The 20,282-nt window shown below is 38.4% G+C and overlaps 1 protein-coding gene across 1 annotated transcript; it reads left to right on the top strand.

The window, feature by feature from the left end:
* Positions 1-18,884: 18,884 nt before the first annotated feature.
* LOC133779288 (uncharacterized) lies at positions 18,885-20,138 on the top strand. Its single transcript, XM_062219265.1, has one exon. It carries the CDS (start codon positions 18,885-18,887, stop codon positions 20,136-20,138), a length of 1,254 nt encoding a protein of 417 aa, XP_062075249.1.
* The last annotated feature ends 144 nt before the right edge of the window (positions 20,139-20,282 follow it).

The following is a 20,282-nucleotide window of genomic DNA, read 5'->3' as shown; positions in this document are numbered from 1 at the left end:
CAGGAGGTTTGCCGCTTTGAGTAGATTCATTTCCAAATCATCGAACAAATGCGTTCCATTTTTTAATCTGCTTAGGGGCAATAAGAAATTCGAGTGGACGAAAGAGTGTGAGCAGGCTTTCCAGGCTCTAAAGTATCATATGTCGCAACCACCAATTTTGTCCAAACCGGTCGAGAAGGAAACTTTGTTCATCTATTTGGCAGTCACCGAGTATGCTGCTAGCGCTGTCCTGATAAGAGAGGAGGAACATGTTCAAAAAGTTGTGTATTATATAAGCAGGAGGCTAATAGAAGTAGAACTGCGATATCCGCCCATTGAGAAATTAGCCTATTGCTTGATTTTAGCCTCCAGAAAGCTGCGACAATACTTCCAAGCTCACCCCATCGTAGTATTTAACGACCAGCCACTACGGCAAGTCTTGCAGAAACCAGAAGTCGTCGGTCGATTGTTAAAATGGGCAGTTGAACTTGGACAGTTTGATATTTCTTACTCGCCATGAGCAGCTGTGAAGGGACAGGCTCTAGCTGATTTTGTCGCAGAATTTACTAGGCTCCAGGATACCGAGCCAATAGAAGAGCCTGAACTCCAAAGTCAAACTCCTTCCTAGAAGTTGTTCGTAGATGGCTCTTCCAACGAGCACAATGCTTGAGCAGGTTTGATCTTAGTCATGCCCGAAGGACATCGATTCCATAGTGCAATCAGATTCGACTTCACAGCGTCCAATAACGAAGCCGAATACGAATCTCTACTCGCAGGATTAAGATTAGCCAAGGACATGGATATAAATTCACTTGAAATCTACAGTGACTCCCAGTTAGTGGTTAATCAAATTATTGGAGAATATCAAGCCTGGGGTCTAAAAATGGTTGCTTATTTGAACAAAGAAAAGGACTTATTGGCACAGTTTGAAAAATATACTCTTCAGCAAGTACCTCGCGACCAGAACTCAAATGATGCTGCTTTGGCCAAGTTAGCAAGCATGAAGGATGCTGACACCTTGAATATAGTGCTTGTTGAATCTGCACCGGGCATTCAAGCAGAAGAGTCTTCCCTAGTAATCCAAGCGACAGACACATGGATGACGCCCTTCATTGAATACTTAGGGCATGGAGTGCTGCCGGCAGACAGAAACAAAGCAAGAACCCTCCACAGACAGTCGGCTCAATTCATTCTAGTCGATGGAATTTTGTACATGAGAGGGTACTCAATGCAACTTCTAAGGTGTGTTTCAAAGGAAAAGGCCAAAGAATTAATGCGAGAAGTCCATGAAGGTTTCTGTGGAGATCATCCTGGGGGGCAGAGTTTATCAAAAAGATCCTAAGGCAAGGATACTTCTGGCCAATGATGAATGAAGACTCTGTGGATTTTGTTCGGAAGTGTGATAAGTGCCAAAGGTACTCCACGATACCGTGACCAGCCCCTAATGAGCTAAAATAGATGCAAAGCCCATGGCCATTCACAATGTGGGGAATAGATTTGATTGGGTCCTTAACCACGGCAAAAGACAACGTCAAGTATGTTGTAGTTGCTGTTGAATACTTCACAAAGTGGGTCGAAGCTGAGCCACTTGCAACAATAACGACCACGAAGGTGCTGGATTTTATGGTCAAGAACATGGTGTGTCGCTATGGGTTGCCAAGAAAGATTGTCTCAGATAACGACAAACAATTTGACAGCAATCTGTTCACATATTTTTGCGAAAGGCACGGGATTATCAAGAGTTTTTCTTCAGTGGCTCATCCACAGGCAAACAGACAGGTTGAAGCTGTCAACAAAACACTGAAGGGTACCCTGAAGAAAAGGCTTGAAGAAGCAAAGGGGGCATGGCTAGAACAATTACCTAAAGTTCTTTGGTCGTATAGAACGTCTCATCGAACAGCAACGGGTCATACTCCATTTTCTTTGGCCTATTGATATGAATCCATGTTGCCTGTTGAATTAGACCCACCATCCCATAGAAGGTTAGCATATGATCAAAGTATTAATAATCAGTTATTGATGGAATCTTTGGATTTGGTCAATGAAAGGTGCGAGCAAGCTCAACTCCGAGTAGCAGCTTACCAGCAAAAGGTCGCTCAGTATTTCAACTCTAAAATACGTGAAAGAAAATTTAACGTGGGAGATTTGGTACTTAGAAGAGTTTTTCTTAACACCCGCGATCAAGGTTGTAACGACCCAAATTCACTAATAAGGCTTAAGGGCCTTGATTAGTGTGCCTGGAGGGCATATTGAGGATTATGTGTGGTTTTAATGATTAAGATGCATGATTATGATTTAAAGCATGTTATATGACTATTTGAATATTTGAGATGCATGACTATGTGTATTAGTATGCATGTAGGCCCTGATTAGGTTAGAGGGGCATAATCGTAATTTTGGCCATTATGGGCATAACTGCTATGATATATGCGATAATTGTTGAGACCACATTATTATGTGGATATATCTGTGATATGTGACTCGAGACGATCCTAGTGAGCAAAGTAGCGGAAAAGTCATGGCGGGGATCTATACCCAGCTCGGGGTGAGCTTAGGGGTATAAATGGGAATTTAGCGAATATACTGGAGTCTATTTGGACATTGAGGAACATTATTCGTGGTTAATTAGGTATCGGGAATTAAGCGGGAAATATTAGAGACACTCGAGGAGTTAGCGGGAATTTGGTAAAATGACTAAAATGCCCCTAAGTGGATTAAAGAGTTTAGAATTAATAGGGAGGGCATTAAGGTCGTTTGTCTTTTAAAGATGGGTGTTACTGAGGCTTTATGTTAGTGGGATTTGTAGAATATTGCAGAAGTCTGAAAAGAAAGAAAAAGGAAAGGAAAAGAAAGGAAGGAAAACAGAGTGGTTCTCCTTGAGTCGGTTTGTGGTTCTCTTACCATTTTTCTCCATTCTTCTTGAAGCAAAATTCAGAGGAGAGATAGTTCAATTAAGCCACAAGGTTACTGAGCTAAGATTGAGGATTTGACAAGGGTTTAGCAAGGTTAGGCCATCACTTGAGGTAAGGTTCTGTAATTTCTTCAGTTGCTGGTTTGGTTTCTGAACTATGGTGTATAAGTTGAGTTTGATGGGGACCTTTGGGGAAATTCAGGGCAAAGGTTAAGGAAAAGCAAGGCAAGGAGGCCTAGAGACAGTTTGTGGTCGAAACCCTATCAAAGTTATAAAGTCTAAACTCTAACTTTGTTGTTCAGCTGGTTTTTACTGAGTTTTAGTGTTTAGAAGTGGCTATGGTGAATTCTAAGTTTGGGGATGCATGTGCTTGAGTTCTAGGTATTTGGGGTGCTTGGGATGAGTGGAGCATGGTTATAAGGTTGTTTTTAAGTTTGGGAAAGGTTTGGAGGAGTTTTGGTTGGAGTTGGTTCGAGAAAATCGCAGAAGAGAAAAATTGGTGTTAGTCTGTCTGTGACTAGCGCTACAGCGCTAGCCTTTGGGCGCTGTAGCGCTAGGCAAGCTTGATGAAGGAATTTTGGCTTCTGTTTGTAGTGCTGTAGCGCCCTCCCATGAGCGCTGTAGCGCTACCCTGCCTTCTGAAGGGGATTTTAGGGTTGTTTGCAAGGGCTTTTGACCTAGGGTTTGGGGTTTGATTCCACCACCTTGTTTGGTGGAACTAGGACTTCCCAGGGGCTCGGGATTGGCCCCAAGGCTAGGTTTTGAACTTGAGGATTGATAATGACTTTGGCCATGATTGTGATTAGGTGAGCGCTAGGGCTCGAGGGGGATCGTGCTCAAGGAGTCTAGGGATCAAAGCTAGTAAATTGAAAGGTAAGAAAACTGCACCCGATTATATGTTTGTGATGGGACTAAGTGCTCCCGATAATTGTATCGTGTCAATGATGGTATTACGCCATGGGACATGTAAAGCGGCCTAAGAGTGTCGTACACAATATTTGCGCACAGGGTGCAACTTGGCCACTGGTAGCCGAGAACATTCACTGAGCTCAGCCTAAGCGGGCCGGAATCAGTGGGATAACAGAGGGAGCAGCCTGAGAGCGCTAGCCCTAGTTATCATTTGTGCAGTGATATGTGAATTGAATTGATATGCTTAGTATGTTGAATACTTGGTCATGCTGAATGATTATATGTTTGAGAGCTTATGATGCAATGTGAGTTATGGATTTGTCTGTTGATTGCTTATGCTCTATTGTTGTGTTTTCTTGCTGGGCCTTGGCTCACGGTTGCTACGTGGTGCAGGTAAAGGGAAAGGCAAGCTGGACCAAGCCTGAGATGGAGAGCTATGAGGTGGAATGTACATAGCCAGCTGTTCGATCGCCATGGTCGAGAAGTGGATCAGGACAGGGATTGCCTAACTGTCTGTTTTGCCTTAGTATGGCTTGTTATTGTATATAAACCTTGTGTCTTTTGTAAATGGTCTTAAACTTAATATTTTTGGGATCCCGTGTAAACATATAACGTTTCTTAATGTAAAAGTGGCTTTTGAGACCAAACCATTTTAAACCCTAGTTCTTTTATAGTTCCAGTATCACGATTTTAATCTAAAGACTTGATTAGCAAGTCAGGCACTTTATAAACACACAGTGTAACGGTCTTGGCTATCCAGGGCGTTACAAAGGTACTGGAGTGCTTGGACCTAACTGGGAAGGTCCGTATCAAATTGAAGAAGTCCTCCAACCAGGCACCTATAAACTTTCTCGCTTAAATGGAGATCTCATTCCTCTATATTGGAATGGAGAACACCTGCACAAGTATTATCAATAAACAGTTCTTTTTAAAGAATTGGCTTTTATTAATTTCACTTTTTACAAGTTTATGAACAAGGGTTAGTTAGTCATATAACTAATCGCTTATAAGTGTAAGATCAATTTTTTGATCACTCGTACAGACACGATTTTTCATTTATTACGAGAAATAAAAGGAACTGTGCACAGCCAGTTATTCTTACCAATTATTGTATTTATTACAAGTATTTTCTCATTACGTGTGTTGTTTTGCTATATAATCACTTTTTATAAGTATTTTTACGAGCAGTAATGTTTGAACAGGTCCTGGTATTGGCAAGTGACCAAGGACCTTAAGCTCCTCAATCACTTGGGGGGCATATAAGGTACTAAGAAAGCAAAGCATATCAATGGGCATATGTAAACACACGAGAAAAATAAGGAAAAACATACTACGGTACTTAGAGTATTTTTCAAAATTTGGTTTAAATTTTGTTAAATCAAAACAAAGTGTTATGCTAAGTTCGGTTATGCGAACAGATGTTATAATAAAGTGCAAATATTATAATATCAAAAGTAAAATGTTTTACACCGCGAGCAGTTGCTTCTCGGATGTAATTGTTAATTAAAAGGAAAGCTGCCTACGCAGCAAAAAATTGTCTTGACATCACGAACCGTGGTTCGTGTGTCCTAGTTACAAATTAAAGTAAAATAAATAAAAATTATGGAACGGCAGGCGTAGCTGGAGGGTCTTGCTGAGGCTGCTGGTCGACTGTGGTATCAACACCCTTGCCAATGCCTTCAATAATTGTGGCCAAAGAAATCTCAAGGGATCCCTGAGTTGTATCCTCTTCCTCCAGGCGAGCAACACGTTTTGCCAGCTCAGCCTGCTTCATATGCTCTGGTAAATAATTGAAGTTCGCCTCGCGGTTGTTTTTCCAGAACATATACAAGCAGTTAAACGTTGCTCCCCTGAACCTCTCCAAATCACTAGCGTTGGTTTCTTCGACCAATTTAACTCACTCCTCCAACTCAGCCGTTTCTTTCTTGCTAATCTCCAGTTCGTCTTGGAGTTTGGAGGCCTCTTTGAAGTTCAACACTGAAGACTCCTTGTCCCTCTCTTTGGATTCAGTGACTTTGGCCAAGGCCTCCTTATGTTGCTTCAGCTCCCTGCCTAGTTTGGCATTTTGCTCCTCAGCTGCTCTTAGCTCCTCGACCAGTTGGGCGTGTCTACCCTCGGCCACCTTGAGCTGCTCGACGAGTCTTCCCTCGACAACCTTAATCTTTTTAGTATGCTTGGTAGACGTCTCCTCTGAAAGACGCCAGCCGGTACTCAGGGTCAAAACTCCCTGCGATCAGAGAAAAAAGCAAAGCTATTAGTATAAATAAAAAGGCGAGATAGACAACTAAAACACAACAAACAAAATAGCAACTTACACTGAGTATTACATTCAGCGAGCGACTAAGAATCTGCTTGACCTTCATGCAGGAGACATTACTGAAGGCTTCCTGACTGCGCCGATGTCTTGATATCTTCTTCAGTTTGTCATTGGTCGAGTTGTGGGCTGTGTTCAGAACAACCTCGGCCTGAGTTTTTCCTGACTGGCCAGGAGGCGTTGGGTTGACAGGAGCTGGAGGATTCGGGTCGACGGGAGCTGGTGGAGGAGTTTGGTCGATGGGAGCTGGAGGAGGAGTAGTTTCCTTGGAAGGTACAGGTGCAGGAGGATCCTTAGTCTGAGCCTTTTTCTTTGAGGCATCGCTACTGCTTTCCCCAAGATGCTGCCTGTTTCCCTTCTTCCCGCTCGCAGGAGCAATGGTTTTGGGTTGGTTGTACAGGTCAAATGTGTCGTTGAAAGGCATGACTGTATGATATAAACAAACGATCAGGCAATATAAATTGAGATACTTACTAAAGCAAGGAAATAAGTGTAAGAAAAATTCTAAGTAATATACCCGAGCTATTATTACTAGTCGATACATTATTTATGGTACTACTGCTACACTCACTCTCTGCTTCGAAGAAGTCTGAATTTAAACTACTGATCACATATTTAAAGTTGTCATCCTCGTTGAATAAATGACAGGGAATGGGAAAAATATCTAAGAGTGAGAAGTCAGCACCGCTCTCATCAGAAGACTCGAGTATGGGCTCGGGGTGTTTTGAAGTTTCTGCTTGCCCTTCCCGTGTTAGGTCGGAACTACAGTAGCTCATGGAATGCTAGAAGGTTCTCTGATGGTCACTCCTATTGCGCCCCACATCCTGATGCTGCTCAGGGAGGTCTCCTCCAGTAGCACTCCCTGCTGTGGACTCCCTCACATCCTAGTGAGGTGCCAGAAGGCCGACCAGCCTTAAGTTGCTCTCCGTGACCAGCTCCTTGATAATTTTTCGATGTCCGTCATGCTTGCCAAGGCAGCTACCCTTATCTCCATCTCTGGAGTAGGGACTGGTTGGTACCATGGACCTAAACAACACCAAAGTCTAAAGACAGTATGGAAAAGCTAGAAGAAATTAAACGACTAGTAAGTAAAAGATTTACCTCCTCGGGTGAAGGCCAGGTTATCAGCGACCATGTCTGTTGTAAGAAAGTATTCCTGGAAATACTTCCCTACATTGGACTTGTAGGTAATGTCACTCAGGAAGGTGCGAGCAGACTCCTGGTGGTAAAAGTGGAAGAACCCCGTGTTGTTGTGTTTGGGGTTGGATTTGAGATCAAACAAGTAGTTGATCTCATGTGGTGTTGGTACTGGCTAGTTCTTATGGTTATAAAGGATATAGAGTGCATATAGTACTCTATATCTATTGGGGGTAATTTGAAATGGGGCACCTCAAAATAATTGGGCACCCCTTGAAAGAATTCATGTAGAGGCAAGATTGCCCCTGCCTCGATATCATACCTCGACCAGGCACTGAAGGCGCCCCCAGGCATGTTTGCCCGCTGGTCGGGTGAAGGTTTGATGAGGGTTATCCCAGGAAGACCGTACTTCTTGAGATAGTTAGTTACCATCCTAGCAAAGACGACGCTAGGAGGCGCAACATACCATTTGACCTCTGGCCTAAGGCCATTACGAGGTCAAGCATTAGTTTGGATTTCGGGTGGTACAATATTTATAGGCTGGGGATTGGTAGAAGGCTCCTCGATGCGAGGGGCATGCTGGTTAGAAGGAGAATTGGTTATTCTCTTCTTTCTGCGAGCAGAATACTTCACGCGACCCATGTTCAGTTAACTAGTCTGAGGTTTAGTCGCTGAGTTGTGTTGAAAAAGTTGGACTTCTGAAAAAGGCAGCGATGGTTGTTCTTGATCCTCAACACAGTAGTGCAAGAAGATCGTTGTCAATCAGGCTCTCACCTCCCCAAGGATCGTGCATGAAAATCTGAGAATAGAAAAGGGGAGATGAGAAACTATGGCCAACAGACAGAAGAAGTGGAAACGTTGGGATAACGTTGCTCGTGTATAAAAGATAAGCTTTTATACGACCAGCAGTATTCTAACGTAAACACTAAAAACATTCGAACAATTTGGAAAAATGAATTAAAAAGCAGAAGTGAAAAGTTTTTTCAGGGAAACTTTTCGGCTCCGAAAATAGGCGGGAAAAACCCAGATTTTTCCGAGTGCATAAAAATTGAATTTTTACTTCGATTTTGCACTCTAAATCAGTATTCCTACTTCCCAAGCCAATTCCTAAGCCTCATTTAGTGTTTTTGCTAAGTTAAACTCTTATCCTATCATACTGCCTACAAGCCCGATTACCGAAAATAATTTTTTCTCAAGAACATTCAAAAACTCAAAGCTCGAATATCAGAAAACTAGAAAAATGAACGTTGCATGGCATATCAGAAACAAAGAAGATCAGGAAACTTACTTGAATGAAAGATTGAAGTGGGGTCGCGAGCGTTGATACAAGCGGTTGGGCAGACACACCTTGGATCGCCAAGTTTTTTTTGAGTTGTTCTTACTTTGTTCTTCAGAGTCTTGAGGAAAAGTAGAGTGCTAAAAGGTAAAAAGTGAGGAGGGCGAGTTATTTATAATGATCGAAGCACGGATAAGAGGTAATGATGGAGTGAGTTTTCAAAACGTGGGGAAACGTGTTAGACATCAAAAGGCTTTTGGGAAACTGCAATGACATGATTGGTTACTTTTTTGAAAAGGTGCTGACAGACGTGACAGGTCAGACGGAAAGTCGGTCGGTTAAGTTTATTTTATGCTGGTCACAGTAAAATAAACTTGAGGGGGCAAATGTTTACCCAAAAACGGACTACTTGATGATGTGGCAGGATTGGCCTGCACGTGGGATACACATGGCAGTTTAAGTAAGTATGGTCTATTCAACCATCGACTAGAAGAGAATTGGCACATCAGACAACATAATTATGGGCGACCAGTCTGGTCGCATATTTTCATTTATTTCCTTCAGATATGTAACCCTGTAATTACGTATTGATTGTAATTTCCATTATTATTTAGATACGTCTGTATTAAATATAATTAAGGCCCATTGTCCCATGTAGAACTCCTTGAGCCTATAAATAAGAATCAAATGGCTCAAGAGAGGGGACTTTTGACTTTTGGAACTTCAGAATTCTAAGAGAGAAATATAGTGTTTTTATCCACCATAATTGTATTCATCCAAAAGCTTGTGAAACTCGTGAACCCTAGTTCATTGATCACAGCTCTTGGAATTATACATTAATATGAACACTAAGTGGACGTAGGTTGTTACCATTTTATTGGAGCCGAACCACTATAAATCTCTTGTGTCTTTTATCTTTTCATCTTGATTTCATCTCATTTTCTATTGTTTTGCTCGACTCCGTGTCGTTGACCAATTCGAGGGTCAACATAAAGCATAGTTCAATATTCAATAGAATCAATAAGTAGCATTACAAGATCAAACAAACATCAGTATTACCAAGTTCAAAAATCCAAAATAAACCAAGTATCCAATAGACTAAATAGTAACCAATGCTCAACATTCTACTGAGTCGCCTCAGAGTCAGCGATGGATGGACAATCCACAATAACTCCATGCTCAACAATCTAATAGCCACAATCTTCACCGTGAGGCATTCTCAAATTAAGAACATGAGGATCGATAGCATCCTTGGCCCTCTCATCAATTGGAGAAGCTTCATCCTCAAACATAGCTCGATGGAGTTCTATATCTTCCTCTATGTTCCAATCAGAGGTCTTACATTCTTGGAATTCCACAAACAATTCCCCACAAGCCTTCACCATGGCTTTCATTGATATATCTTCTAGTTGAGCATATAGATCAGTTGAATTCTTTTTTTTTCTTTAGCTACTTCCTGCTTCTTCTCTAAGAGTTGCCTCTTCAAGTCTTCAACTTTTTCTTTACTAGCCTTGAGTTTCTCTTTGGCTTCCTTTCCATAATTGATCCTCTCCGAACGAAGCTTAGCATTAGATTTCTAAAGATCACAAAATTCTTTGTCAAGGCGCTGATGATCTCGATGAACATGACTGTAGCCGTGAGAGACTGTAGTAACAAACAAACAAAAGATTAGATCAAACACAACATATATAATGAAATAAATTAAGAAGATCCTTACCTGGTAAATTTCAGATTCCAAATAGTTGGATGACTCGACATGACCAATCGCCTTCAAAGGGTCCTCATCAAGTGGATTCAGGAGGGCTTCTACATGCCCTTCAATTGAAAAATGATTCGAGTAAGCACAAACACTCATTGGAATAACGACAGGGGTGTTATTTTCCTCTTCATCAAAGTTGGACCTCTACCTCTTGTTTGACCCTCCTTCTTCAATAGCCTTCAAAGAGGCAGTACTTTTAGAAGGCATAGGGGCTGCAAGGCGTTCTACAGTCGATGCCTTCACTTTAATGGTACCTCATTTTTTGTTCACCACCTTTTTGGCCTTTGCCATCATATCAAAACCAATAGGCATTTTGAACGACATCCTCCTCGTGATCTTATCCACCAAAAGCATGCTCTTCTTCTATCAAATGGCAAAGAATAGTGAACTTGATACTAAGAAATTCTAAAGCTCGCCTTAATAAGAAAATAGGAATTCGGTCATCAGGACAAATAGGGAAATTACCACCAGTCCTTTGCTCAACTTTTTTCCAAATGAAACTTTTGTTAAAATCCTCTTCTTTCAACATTTTCTTCCAACTACATTATTTTTTTAGGATCTTAAGAATTTCTTTAAGCTTCGAGACACTATCATAAGATAGAATAGGAGACTTCATCAAATCTTTATCTACAAAAGAAAACACAAACATTAGAGATACAATAAGATGGAAAAATAATAGGCAATGTAGTCTGGCACTCGACACCTACCTCGTACTCTCCAACTAGTACGAAACCTCTCAGCTCTTGGTGTGAACATTTCATCACCATGAAAGAAACAATAGTATTTCTTCCATCCTCGGTCGTTGTAAGTTGTATTACAAACCAATGATTTATCTTCATCACGAGACACTAAATCATATCTACCTTTATCCTTGTCATGTTCTTTCACTGTGTAATGAGCTTGGAACTCTTCCAGCTCAACACCTATCCAAAATACCTCAGGGAACCTCTCAAGGATTAACAACACTCTCCATGCATTAGGCATCAATTGACTAGGAGAAATTTCATACCAATTGAGCACTTTCAAAACAAACGAATAAAAAGGAAACCTAAAGCCTTGCTTAAGGAATACTCATACATACCACACCAACCAGGAGTATCCCAATTGATCCGTTCAACACACTTGGGAAGCCTCATCATAATACTATAAGGGATCCTAAAAGAAAATCTCATCTTTACTAAAACAGGCTCTGACATTAGACACTCGGGGTTCACTTGTAGAATCCCTTGCGACCTACCAGAAAAACTTGGCCCATCATCCTCATCAACTTGACAAGCCAAGGCAAAACACTGAAGCTTCTTCACCAGGTAATGCCAACCTAACAGCATCATAGTCATCTACCTCTTGACCATAATACTCTTCGACAACTGAATCTAGTTCAAGATATAATGCCTCTAGAACATCATCATAGTCATCCTCCATATCGACAATCTGTCAGCCGTTACTATCAATATCAGTATTTACTCCTATGAGTGCAGGATAGAACCCACTCCCAGCGCTCGACATTGAATCCTACCAATGAAATAAGTTATCAAAATGAAGTTACAACATAAAAGCCTAAGGATTCTATCTTAACATGCAAGGATGACATTATTACATCAAGGACTTAGAACCTCAAAAGCTCTATTTCTAGCACTCGACAACTTACAAATGTCTTCCAGATAATATTCATCCTACATTGTACACTAAGGATAAAGACAAAAAGGTGATCCTATTTTAGCACTCTACATCATGTCGAGCCCCATGAGAAATTTACCATTCATCTCACTTTCATTAAGGACACCAACACAAAGGTGCACCTCGTCTAGCACTCGACGGTCCCTAGAACAAAAGTAAAACTCTAAGCCATTTTCAGTGCTCTACATTCCTAAAATGAACAATCAACCTTGGGTTCACGCTTTTTTGCTCTGCAATTCTAGAGATACAAAATGGCAATGATATACATCTCTAGCTTTCTACATTCTAAGATTCCATGATGGATACACACCCTCAAGTAGACACTCCCAAGCACTCTACGATCATAAGTGAATAAACACTCCTATCTTACCAAATCCTAGCTTTCTACAATCCACCAAATTGTTCCCTACACTTAGAAACTATTCAAGTAAAAATAAGAAAATAAAATAAAATAAAACCCTAGTTTTTTGGCCCATGAACTACCAAGGCCTACAAAGACATTTAGGTTTTCCTCTACCACTTATTTAAGATAAAAAAGCTAGAAAATTCAGAACACCAAAAACATTCAAGCTATTCATAGAAACCCCTAAAACCCAAATTCAAATCTACTTAAATACCTAAACAAAAAGAAATTACCAAAAATTGAACAAATACATACCAAAAAGATCCAAATAAACCAAAAATGGCTGACCTTAGAGCACTCACAGCAGCTTATCTTCTCTAGTCTTTAAAATACATCTCCAAAACCCCATTTTTTTTTTATTTTACATCAACTTTTTACAAAACACCATACACTAGCTTCTCTATTCATTTCTCTATATCATTTAAATATTATATTTTATTCATTTCAACTATTTTCTCTAATATTCAATAATGGCCTCACATTTTTTAATATTTACAACATCTACTCATATATAATCCATATAATTATATTCTAATTTATGAGTCTATACTTATTAGAGTATAATGAGAATGATGCAAGAATAAATTATCTTTCTTGCTAAATAAGCTACTTCAGAGATTAAAGTTCAAAAAAAGAAAAATAAACACTACTTTTCAGTATCTATGTCAAAGTATGCAACATGTTTCTCCATATGAAAAAAAAAACATCTAAAATCACTTAAGAAACTATGGATTAAGAAACAAATTGTACAACATTGTCACATAAAAGTTTTGTCATCAGTTATTCATGTGTTGTGTTCTATACAAAAAAGTTATCAAAAGGTATTGGTTGCATAGTGATTTTTAGTTTGTGCACAGTTCTATAAAAAAAACTATCAAAATAGAATTTAGTGGTTCAATTGTGGTTTCATGCTTCCGCGATGTTCTAAACAAAATAACTTCTAAAGGAACATTCCCAAAAGTAGCTACATTTTTACTTTTCTACCATACAAAAAATCAGCCACACACCATTCAACCATGACTTTCTTAACCTTTGCTTCCCAAGTATTTCCAGTTGGAGTCTATGAAAATATTCTTGTTGCGTTGGACGTAAACATGAGATATATGTCTTCATAATTTCTAACTCCCTCCTCATAATTTCATTATAATCTCTCTGTTTATCCAATTCAAGCCTCTCTTTCTTAAGGCGGATAAACTCTTTCCTCTCTTCACTCTTCTCAATATTTGCTTTTTTTTTTTTTCTCTCCTCTCTCATTTCAATCTCCAAAAGATTGGAAGAGGTATTCTCTTGCCTCTTTCGCTTCTTTTCAACCTTCTTCCCAATAGGTCTCTCCAAATTCACATCTACAGATGGTGTTATAGTATCTTCATCTAGGATCTTTGGCATATAACCATTTGGGGTTATTGATATTCTTTTAGTTTTCACACTGCTAACCCGATCCACAGATAGTTTCCATTTTGGATGGTGTCGTAGATTAGTCTAACAATGAAGAAAGATGAATGGTGCAAAATGGTTACTTCGATAGAGCTCCTTCGCTTGCTCAATCTAAAAAATTAAGTAAATGAGATGTGAAATAAATAATATGACATCCTATAGATAATGAAATAAAATGATATTGTCTGTGCATTGTTGTGATAAATTTAATATTTGATTTTAAATACGCAAGTGCCGTAATCACACAAGTAATATAATGATAAGTAAATCGTCTCCACAGGGACTACAAAATAGAAAAATAAGCAAAACAATTACTAAACAACTTATAAGTACTAAAAATCAAATGGGTTGTTTTTAGGCTAAACAAATATTAAAAATATGGAAATACTGAAATTAAAACTGAACTGAACAAGAAAATTGAGAGAAATATATAGATTGCAAATTGTACTTGAATTATTGAATTCCCCTATATTAATCATCCTGAACAGATTGCGGCAGCAATATTCTAGCAAAACTCCCAGGTTAACAAGAATTCATTTAAACACTCATAAAACTTTCCCAAATTTTATGACCTTAATTATTTTACCTAATTAAACATATTCCTATGCAAAATCAGATTTAAGAATGCAATTCAAGTTTTAATTTTGAAAAGTTACACAAGGCAAATAACACATCCCTATGTTACTTACTAACATAACCTAACCTAGATTATGACTTGTGTCATCCAAGTTCTTCTCATTACATTTAATCTTTCCAGCATTAAACATCATTAAATAACTTGCCATTGCTGGCCAAACAACAACAAGAAATCAATATAAGCACACTTGAATGAACAAGAGAGATTTTACTAAAATAAAGTGCAAGAAATTGCTAGACTATAACATAGGGTTCATCAACAATTCAAGCCACCTAAAAATTAGTTAATGGCTAAGTTAATAAACATTAATCCACAATCAAAACAACCCATAATATTCAAATTTAGAAACCAACTCAGAAAATATAAAAATGAAGTTTAGAAATGGAAGAATGAACAAATCCAATTGATGCTTGAGCTCTCTTTTTCGACCTCCTCCTTCGTTGCTGATTTCTAGGTTTATTTCCTTCTTCTTGCTAGTTTTTCCTTTCCATAAATGGCTGCCTCTTCAACATTACGACTAAAGCCTCTTTATGTGTATGCTAGGTTTTCCAAATTGGTCCACAAAGTACCATATTACCCTTCTTCTGGGTAAAAAAATGTAGGTCTCCTTTCTTTTGTCATTTTCTCCCAATTTTTGACTCATTCTTTCTGTACTTGCCATCTCAGTCACTATTCCAACTCACCCATTGACTTGCCACGTGTTCTAGGTACCCAAAAATTGCCTGATCAAATTGCTTTAGCAAAATCTGATAATTCAGCCATCACAAATTCAATTTAGATAGTTTCACTTGTTAGTTCATTCTTTGTGCAAATATTTATCCATGAAACTACTACCTTTAATCCATTAGCTATTAAAAACTACAAAAATAATTAAACTTAATTAAGATAATAAAAACACCAAAGTTAGCTACAAAAGCTAAAAATAAACTAACATCACCCATGATTTTTCCACAATTATAAGTTCAAAAGCACATGAAATAACTATTTATTCAATAGTCATCATGCACCTTATCTTGTTCAGTAACCTCACTCGGAGACCTTCTTTCAATTTGAGTTAAAGCTCCACAAAATTTGTTGGTCGAAAGTTGGATGGCAGACCATCAATTTCTTAGAGAGTTGGAACTACGTTCATAAGATGTGGACTTCTTGTTTTTATCATAATATTCATGAATTCTAGCCCAAAATGAATATTTTGATTGATCAACCCCTTTGATTGGGTCCAAACTAGTATTATGCCAAGTTGACACTAGTAAGTTGTCTTCTTCTGGACTAAAATTTTCTTTTCTAGCTTTATGCTTTGTAGTACTCCCTTCTTCTAGGTTAGGTAGAGTATGTTGGGAGTTGGTCATTGTAACTTCCTCCCCCCATTTGTAACAGTGTAGTAAAGGAGTAAACTTCATAGAGTTGTGAATCCATCCTCCAAAGTCTCACAATAGATATTGATACATTGCTATCAAATGGTACAGCATAAACTAATACACAATAATATTAATTTACACTTAATACATTGTTGTCAAGAGAAAATTGAATGCTTAAACTAAGTGAAAATTTGCCAATTAATGAGAAATATGAATGAGAACTTTCTTTACAAACATGACTTGTTTCTTATTTTTTTTACATTTTAAAAACTAGAATCATGACTGCATTCCACCAATAATACAACATCTTCTACCCCTGTTTTCCTAATTTTCATTAGAGCATTATTGCAAATATATATAGTAGGCAGTGGCTAAAACTCTCATAAAAATAATTTTGCTATTTCAATCATAACTTGAATCATCCAAGTGTTGAGTTCTTGTAAGCAAAATGTCCAGTGCAATGTGAACAAACGTCCACTACTCAGTAGTTGAGTAGCTGAAGAAAACCCAACAAATCAAGAAAATAGTCACCTTGCCTAACAATATCCCAACCAACAGAGATCGACTGTTCTTTGGCGCCAAGCAACAAAGAAAGGTTGAGAGGAAAATTTTTGGCACCAAATGATGGAGAAAAATGGGAACAAAAGGGAGGAAAAAGAAAAGAGAAAGAAATTATTAAAATATGTTTTGATGCATCTACAATATTCTATAAACAGTGAGGAGTTACGTACCTTCTTGGAAAATATATAAAGGATATAGGAGTTATTGGAGCATTTTTTTACCACATATTATTTATATTTTACAGAATTTGATAGTTGACTGCTCTTAGTAAATGAAGGAGATTCCTTGATGAAAAATGCTTTGTCGCCGAAAGTCACTATCTCCTCTTCTCCAAAGATATAGAGAGACTAGTAAAAATAAAAGGGTAACTCCATGAAATGACCCTATTTTATAGGGTAATACTAACTCCAACCCCACATTAATGTTTCTCATATTTTTAACCTTATACCCATGTGAAAAGACTAGCTTACCCTTATTAACATTAGGCTTCTTCCTCCCATTTTTTCCCTTCCCATTTCGTCTTCAGCCCCTTCTCTCTCTTCCTTCTCTCTCATAAAGAGAATAAACACTCTTCCTTCTCCCTCTCTCTCAAATCATCATCAAAGAGAATCATCACAAATTTTCTTCTCACGAAGCTTTGGAAAATGATGTAATCTATCATAATTTTTTTTTCTTCTCACCCAAGTTGAAGAAGATTGAAGATTCTCAAAACTTGAAGAAGTTTGAACATTTGATTTGATAATGAGTAAGTATTTTTTTATTTATAGGTTATGGGTGTCTTGTGTAATAGTTTAAATAGAATTTTGGAACTACTATACACTAAAAAATCTGTGAAAAGAGATAATTTTATGTTGAGATGACGAATTTTCGAATGATTTTCGCGATTTAAGTCACTGTGTTCTCACTGTGTTCACACTTTGTTCACACATTATTCACACTTTGTTCACACTTGGTTCACATTTTCGCAATTTTGGTCACTGCGTTCACACTTTGTTCACACATTATTCACACTTTGTTCACACATGATTCATACTTGGTTCAGACTTGGTTCACGAGTACTTAACACATGATTCACATTTGGTTCACACATGATTCACACTTGGTTCACACATAATTCACACTGGATTCACACACAGTTCACACATTGTTCACACACGTTTCACACTTGGTTCACACATGCTTGCTTCACACATTTATTTCTTATTTCTTTTGGCTAGTTTTACCTAATAACCTTTGGATTTCGAACCTTTTGTCATATGTTATGCAGGTCAAACACATATAAATATTGTGGTGTTATATAATGGATCGTGGGAACAAGTTTTGAACGAAGGTTGGTCATTTAGTGCTAAACAAAGCAAGGGTATGAAGGTGCCAAAGACTATCACTTACAATAGTCTTGTTGATCAATTGTATACTTTAATCGGAGCTGACAAGTCTCGTATTGATCTTGACTTAAATGTAATCTATCATTTTGGAAGTAAAGGTATCCCTCCATCTTTAATTAGTAATGATGAAGATGTTGCTTTTTTTCTTGATGAGATAGGAACATCTATCAATCATCGGACACCCCTATGTGTGTCTACTACAGAGAAGAGAAGTAATGATCCTTTGGTTACTAAAACACGTGAGTTGTATACTATTCCTCCAGTTGAAACCAAAGTGAATGATGATTTTTGCATTGATGGCAATGAAGACAGTTGTGATGATGATAATAATGATGCAGATGGCAATGAAGAGAGTTGTGATGGTGATAATAATGATGCAGATGGCAATGAAGACAGTTGTGATGATGATAATAATGATGCATTAAGCTCAGATGATAATGAAAATATTGATAGGTCTACCTGCAATGATGTACTTGTGAAGCATAATTTACAACAGTCAACCTCCAATGAAGTATTGAAGAGCCATGATTCCTCAAATAATAGAGGTCGTAAAGTAAGACAGGTTGGCGAAGATAATCTATGGAGTACTCCACTTTTGTTGAATCAAGGGGAAAAAGGCTCTACTTCAGCCTCAACAGCTCAATTACTGACATCTTCTTCGAGTATCAATTCGTGGGAAATAAAAGAGGGTCAAATATTTGAGAACAAGCAAGAGTTGAAGATGAAACTCCATCTTTATGCATTAAAGAAAAACTTTGAGTTTAAAGTAAAGAAGTCTGCGAAAAATATATGGTGTACAGTATGTGTTGATGATAAATGCAAATGGAGGTTGAGGGCTACAAAATTGGTTAATTCCAATATGTTCGAGGTTCGTAAATTTTTCGGTGAACACACATGCTCATTGGATGTTCGACATAAAGATCACCGTCAGGCATCCCCATGGCTTATTGGACATGTCATAAGGAGAAAATTTGAGGGTGATGATGTTAATTACAAGCCAAGGTCAATTGTAAAAGATATGAGTTTATCATATGGAGTTCATATGAGCTATGCTAAAGCTTGGAGGTGTCGAGAGCATGCATTGGCTTACATAAGAGGTACACCAGAATCATCATTTTAGAAACTTCCCTCATTTCTATACATGATGGAACAAAAAAATCCTGGAACTGTTACTCATTTGCAGATGGACAATGAAGGTAGGTTCAAATATTGCTTCATGGCCTTAGGTGTTTCTATAATGGGGTTTAAGACATATATTCGCCCAGTTATATGTGTAGATGGAACCTTCTTGACTACTCGGTGTGGAGGTACTTTGTTATGTGCCATGGGACAAGATGCTAACAAGCAAATATATCCAATTGCATTTTCAGTAGTTGACTCAGAGAATAATGACTCATGGTTGTATTTTCTACTGAGGTTGAAGGAAGCGATTGGTGAAGTGGAGAATCTAGTATTCGTGTCTGATAGACATACTAGCATAGCAAGTGCCTTGACTAAAATTTTTCCTGAGGCACACCACGGTGCTTGTATACATCATGTTAGCATGAATATTCGTGCGAAGTTCAAAACTGACCATTGCCATGAAGAATTCTTCCTTGCAGCAAAAGCTTATAGAAAGCGAGAGTTTTTACGCCATTTTGAGAAGATTAAATTCAAAGATCTTGCAATTGCTCAATACTTAGAGAATCAAGTGGGTTTTGAAAAGTGGGCTCGTTCTTTCTTTCCTGGCCATCGATATAATTTAATGACTACAGGTATTGCCGAAAGCTGGAACAATGTCATTGCTGAGGCACGTGGGTGGCCAATTACTTGTCTCATGGAATTTATGAGGCACACTTTACAAAAATGGTTTTTCGAGCGTCGAACTGCAGCATCAGCGGCTACAAGTCCTCTTGCCACAGAAGTGGAAGCTGATTTGCGAAAGTTAGCAGACAAGTCCACTACCTCGTTCTCTTTTCCGTCTAGTCAGTATGAAATAACAGTATTGGATGGTGATCTTGATGGAGATGTCGACCTGAGGAGGAAAACATGTAGTTGTAGAAGATTTGATTTGACAGGTCTTCCTTGTGAACACGCTCTAGCTGGTGCTCGAGATCGTGGCATTAGTCCATATAGTTTATGCTCCAGATTCTACACAGTTGAAGCGTGGTTGTCATCCTATGGTGGATCTGTATATACGCTGGGTAATGAAGAATCTTGGGTGATACCAAATGACATAGGAAGTATGATGATAGCTCCTCCTTTAGTGAAGCAGAAGGCTGGTCGTCCAAAGAAGAAACGACGTTTATCAAAGGGTGAGAAGAATAGAAAACAACATAGATGTAGTAGATGTGGTGTCCTGGGCCACAATCGAGTGACGTGCACCACTGTTTGTCCCCCGTCGTCTAGACATGCTTAGTTTGTACTTTTATTGTTTTACTTTGTACTTTTATTGTTTTACTTAGTTTGTACTTAGTTTGCGAAATTTGAATTTTTAGATTGGTTCAGTAATACGACTTTTTGTGTTAAAGTTTGTTGTTTCGGACACACCTAATTCATATTC

Source organism: Humulus lupulus, chromosome 5 (genome assembly GCF_963169125.1).
Source record: "Humulus lupulus chromosome 5, drHumLupu1.1, whole genome shotgun sequence".
NCBI classification, from domain to species: domain Eukaryota; kingdom Viridiplantae; phylum Streptophyta; class Magnoliopsida; order Rosales; family Cannabaceae; genus Humulus; species Humulus lupulus.
Note: the sequence above shows the minus strand (reverse complement) of the source record. Positions and strands in the feature narration are given on the sequence as shown.

Coding starts and splice junctions, on each gene's coding strand:
- LOC133779288 (XM_062219265.1), top strand. CDS start 18,885: ATGGAACAAAAAAATCCTGGAACTGTTACTCATTTGCAGATGGACAAT.